Source organism: Bidens hawaiensis, unplaced genomic scaffold (assembly GCF_021521415.1).
Source record: "Bidens hawaiensis isolate Kalapana, Puna unplaced genomic scaffold, B.hawaiensis_p1.1 tig00030576_1, whole genome shotgun sequence".
NCBI lineage: Eukaryota > Viridiplantae > Streptophyta > Magnoliopsida > Asterales > Asteraceae > Bidens > Bidens hawaiensis.
The window spans coordinates 85,964-91,711 of record NW_027495109.1 but is presented as its reverse complement, the minus strand read 5'-3'; the positions used below and the strand labels follow the sequence as shown (position 1 = coordinate 91,711).

General features: G+C 32.0%; 1 protein-coding gene across 1 annotated transcript; it reads left to right on the top strand.

The window, feature by feature from the left end:
• The first annotated feature begins 1,867 nt into the window (after positions 1-1,867).
• On the top strand, positions 1,868-5,092 carry LOC143580736 (putative WD repeat-containing protein C2A9.03). The gene is made up of 9 exons (XM_077063682.1): positions 1,868-2,050; positions 2,199-2,366; positions 2,459-2,545; positions 2,630-2,764; positions 2,850-2,960; positions 3,054-3,145; positions 3,236-3,341; positions 3,432-3,518; positions 4,522-5,092. The coding sequence occupies exons 1-9, from the start codon at positions 1,886-1,888 to the stop codon at positions 4,933-4,935; spliced, it is 1,365 nt and encodes a 454-aa protein (XP_076919797.1). The 5' UTR covers positions 1,868-1,885; the 3' UTR covers positions 4,936-5,092.
• The last annotated feature ends 656 nt before the right edge of the window (positions 5,093-5,748 follow it).

Sequence of the window (5,748 nt, the reverse complement as noted above, 5' to 3'; positions counted from 1 at the left end):
TAATCGTTAAATGTTTGAGAATGATTTGCTTAAATAGCCAAAGAGGATATAAAGAAAAAAGTATCCAAAGTTTAAACGTTCGATCGATAGTCATATTGTGTATCGACCGTACCTCTTCTGTCTTGTTTTGTTTCTTAGAAACATACTCGTTAAAAATGTCTAAAAAAACTGATTTTGAGTCTATAAGTAATCTTTAACCATAACAAGACTAAGGATTTTTTTTTTTTAATTTGAAAAATATATATTTTTGGCAAGGAGAGATAAAACACTTAAAATTTAAGCATCTTTTTTGTATAATCAAGTTGGGGATGCATTTGTCTATTTCTACTTTTAAAGAGTTTTACTCATTTTGTTCAAACCTAAGTGTACAATAAAATCTTCCTAGAAAGTAGAAACTAACACACACCAAAAGAAGCAATATTTTAAAGAAAACTCCATGTAGAATTTATATGAAGTAACTCTTCACACTTATTGTCATGTTTGTAAAAATCACGCTTAAGTGCTGATTCGCCTATTAATCGCTATTCAGTATCCAACCAACTAGTCGTTAAATAATTGATATTTGGTCAAAATTGATCAAATTAGAAAAATATACATGCACATTGAAAAATCACATGTAAACTTTAATTTGATTAATCTCAATTCTTGTAAATCATGATTAATCATTAGTTTTCACCTCTATCGCCCGATTAACATATAACAAGCTCTACAACACTGTTTACTGTCGAAAAGTGATGAGTATTTCAAAATTTTAAATATAAAACCGATGGAGAGGAGAAGGTGCCATTTTATTTCATTTCAAACAAAGTTGCTAATTAAAATAATCAAAAAAGACAAAAATCCAAAACCATATATAATGTCCCATACACCAAAAGAACTAATCCAAACCGTGTTCAAACCAATATTATATTTCCAACAAACTTTTTAAATAAACAATTGTTTGAACAATTCGGGAGATAACTAACGGGCGTTAAGTTACTAACGGTTGTTGGTGGTTGAACTAACGGGGTTGGTGAATTGGATAATAATAGACCGCTAACGTTGCAAGTATATATAAACCCCATTCATTTCCATGCTTTCTCAGTGTCGTTTTTGTCCAACAACTCGATACACATACCAGACCCACCCACCCTTCTTTTTATTATCTCTCTCTATATGTTATTATTATTATAAAATATCTTCCGCTAGTAATTCATTTCATCATTTCTCTCCTTCAAGGTTCGTTGTTTATTATTATTATTGTTATCATTTATCTGTTATTGCATGCGTATTGATTATTGAATTAGGTTTATAATTCCTACTGTGATCATTCAAATTGTTGAATGCTTTATATTGATTATGATCATCTCGTGTTAATTTGTCGGTGATGACGTCAGCATCGTTTATTTGATGTGAATTGTGATTATCTGTTATGAAATGCATGTTCCTTATTGATATACGTATTATTAGTTATTGAATTAGGTTTATAATTTGTACTCTGATCATTCAGATTGTTGAATGCTTGTTGTTTATATTTTGATTATTATGATATTCTCGTGTTAATTTGTCGGTGATGACGTTGATGTCGTCATCAATTATCAAATGCATGTTCCTGAATAATCCTGATTGATATTTGTATTTATTGAATTAGGTTTAGGATTATTCATAATTTGAGTTGAAACGGTCAAATTGATTGATACCGGTGGAATTTGTTTTGATTCAATTGGATGACAGTTGTTAATTTAATTTCATGAGAATGTAAATAATGTATTGAAATTTTAATAAGTAGGTTAAGACTTTTGACTTATTTGGATGAAGAATAGTGGTTATGACTTATGATTATTTGCTAAATTTAGGAAATGAATTGTTTTATGTTATTATATATAAACAGAGGCATAATCAGTTGATGGTTTTCCTATATTTGTTGTGCAGAATCATGTCTCGCTACCAGGAAGATGATGAATACGTGGCCGATGAATACGACATGGAAGATATAGATGATAACATGGATTACGAGATTAACGACAGGGATATCGGTTCGGACTCTGACGGGGATGAATACGATTACGCGGTTTGTTTTAAATCCCTTACAACAATTTGTACACATAATATTGAAATGATGTTAGAATGTCAGAATTCAGATTACAATGTAATATTTTAGAAATTTGATTATTTGTTATGTTAATTAATAATAACTTTAGTTTTGAAATATACTGTAGAGTAATAGGTTGCAAGATACTTCTGCTGCTGAGGCAAGAAGAGGCAAAGATATTCAAGGTATTCCCTGGGAAAGACTCAGCATCACTAGGGAAAAATATAGGCAAACGAGACTCGAACAATACAAAAATTATGAAAATATCCCTCAATCTGGGCAGGGTTCAGAAAAGGTCTGTTATCTGATATATGTTATCTGCATGTGTAAATATTTATCTGTTATTTGTTATCTGTATTTTATATTGAGCTTACTTTATTTAAACAGGTTTGCAAGGTTACAAACAAAGCAGGCATGTTTTATGACTTTAGACAGAACTCAAGATCTGTTAGATCAAAAATTCTTCATTTTCAGGTTTGTTTTTTCATTTTTTTCACATACTTGTATTGTTTGTGTCATTTCTTAGTAAATGTTTAATAATTTTTTTTGTTTATTTAGTTAAGAAACCTAGTATGGGCTACATCGAAGCATGATGTCTACTTTATGTCGCATTTCTCTGTCTTCCATTGGTCTTCCTTAAAACAAAAGAAGACTGACGTCCTTAACGTATATGGACACGTGGCACCATCTGAGGTGAGTGTCTCGGTGTTCTATTTTTCCTTTTAAATTTGTTTCATTTGTATTTAGTAGATCATGTTTTAATATCTTTGGTGTACAGAAGCACCCTGGAAGTCTACTAGAGGGATTTGCTCAGACCCAAGTGAGCACAATTGCAGTTAAAGACAATTTACTCGTCATTGGTGGATTCAAAGGAGAACTTATATGCAAGGTAACATTTTTATAATCATGATCGTAAAAGAATCTCATATTCTTGTTATTTTTATTTTTATTTTAAATAACTATTTTTGGTTACTGAGTGCAGTATTTAGATAGACCTGGAGTTAGCTACTGTTCAAGGACAACTTATGATGAAAATGCTATAACTAATGCTCTTGACATCTATACTACCCCAAGGTATATTGTTTTTGGTGGAATTAAGTTTATGATTTTCAAATTTGAAATCATGTTTGAATTTTATCTTATTTTTCATTATTTTTGATGCAGTGGTGCAGTGCGTTTTACTGCTTCAAACAATGATTGTGGAGTTAGAGAATTTGATATGGAGAGGTTTCAGATGACTAAACACTTCCGTTTTCCTTGGCCAATAAACGTAGGTTCTCTCTCTCTTAATATTGATTTTATTGTTTTCTTTGATGTTGTAATGTAACTGGATATACTTGTTTATTGATTATGTATGCAGCATACATCTATTAGCCCTGATGGCAAGCTTCTTGTAGTTGTCGGGGACAATCCTGAAGGAATGTTGGTGGACTCCCGTTCAGGAAAGGTAAATTTGTTATTAACTATAACTATGTTGACTATTTTAAATTAACTTTTTCTAAGGAAGACAACTTCAAAAGATTATGTAATCAACATTGGTAATTAAGTCAAAGAAGGTGAAGCACCAGTAACTTAATATTTTGACTTTTTATAAGGAATAAATTTTCAAATATTACGGTAAAAAACATGGGTTATCAAGTCAAAGCAGGCAAAGCGCCAATAATCCTGATATGGTGTGGTATCATTGCCTTTGACCATGTTGACTTTATAAATTGACTTTTTAAAAGGAAGACAATTTCAACAAATAGGTAATCAACATAGGTTATTAAGCCAAAGAAGGTGAAGCGCCGATAACTTACTAAGTTGACTATTTTAAATTGACTTTTTCTAAGGAGGACAACTTCAAAAATAAGGTAACCAACATAGGTTATTAAGTTAAAAGAAGGTGCAGCACCAATAACATGCAGCTTGCTATGTTGACCTTTTCAAACTGTTTACACGCTGACTAGGTTGAAGATGACCTTAAGATTAAAAATTATGAAACTTTTGAGGGATTTTGCTAGTCAACAAAATTGGTTACCTAAGTTACAAATTGGATTCCAGCTGGTCACCTTTCTATACAATTTGCTCATTATATATGTCTAACACTGTTTTTCTTATCCATTTAATTGAACACGTTTTATCATTTACCAAGTTATGTGATTTGTTGGACTAAATAAGAAAACAATTTATCCAATTTTACATATAACATTGAAATCTTTTTACGACTAAAATTGCTTTTATTAAAATCTAAGTTTTAAAGCCCGGTACATACAATAAAAGTAAGTGTAAATTTAGTTACATTTATATGCGATCATTCAGTTAACACTAGTTATGGAAAAGTTTACAATATTGAAGCAAAGTTTAAGGGAGTTTAATAGACCAATATTAAGAACTATATATACTATTTAATGATTTTCACTTTTTTTAAATGTAAGTTATAAATTTATAAAAACTTTTGAATGTTGCAGACAGTTGCATCTTTGCAAGGACACTTAGATTTTTCATTCGCATCAGCATGGCATCCCGATGGTCAGACATTTGCAACCGGGAACCAAGACAAAACTTGTAGAGTTTGGGATATTAGAAACATGTCTGAATCTGTAACTGCTCTTAAGGGAAACATAGGAGCCATTAGATCTATTCGTTACTCATCCGATGGTCGTTTCATGGCCATGGCGGAGCCCACCGACTTTGTGCACGTGTTTGATGTCAAAAGCGATTATAACACAGAACAAGAGATTGATTTCTTTGGTGAGATATCAGGTGTATCATATAGTCCCGATACCGAGTCGCTTTTCATTGGAGTGTGGGATCGTACGTATGGTGGTCTACTGGAACTGGGACGGAGGCACAATAAATTTTATTATGATTCGCTGTTTTGATGGCGTGGCAGCGAATGAAGTGATGATTTTTGTCAAGTGTAAATGTTTTTAGTTATGTAGAATGGAGAGATGTACATAAGCTAGCAAATGAGTTCTTGATGCTAAGTTATATATGTAACAAGACTTTCATATATTAAGCTCATTTGTCTTTTATTGACTTGTGTTTTTGTAGTTTTTTATTTCGTGTTAAAGGGGTGTTTGGGATCGCGTTTTAGAATCGTGTTATTGTGATTACATAAATCTGATTATTACATGGCGCATAACCATGTTCAAAGCGTAATACCAAACACCCGTTTTTTGGTATCGGCTAGGATCTGGTTTCAGTTTTCGTTTTGATAATTGGCCAGTTAAGGTATAGAATGTACATCAGTTATATGTTGGAACTTGGAAGTATAGAGATTTTGTACAAACAAGTAACCTTTTTCGTACATATACAAGTAAAAGAGCATTTTAATGGAAATAAAGATTTTATACAAAGAATTGTGGTTATTGTTTCCATACTCGCAATTATTTCCAGCAAAAATTAGCTGGTCGGGTCTGGCTGGAAAAATGGTCAAATGGGTTAGGGTGGGTACAAGTTTTAAGAAAAATGAGTTCGGTTAAAATAGGTTGTTTTTAAAATGTCAAGATGACACTTTGGGTTGAAATAAATCGTCTTAGAAAGAAAATCAAAACAATTCACACAATTTTCTTTTAGTGTGGTGGTGGCGTTCAATGGTGCCGGCGGGGCAACGGATAGTGGTGGTGTTAGTTGATGAATTATTAGTCACTCGTCGACCCTAGTCTAAATGTTCATTGATTGCATTTCGTTGG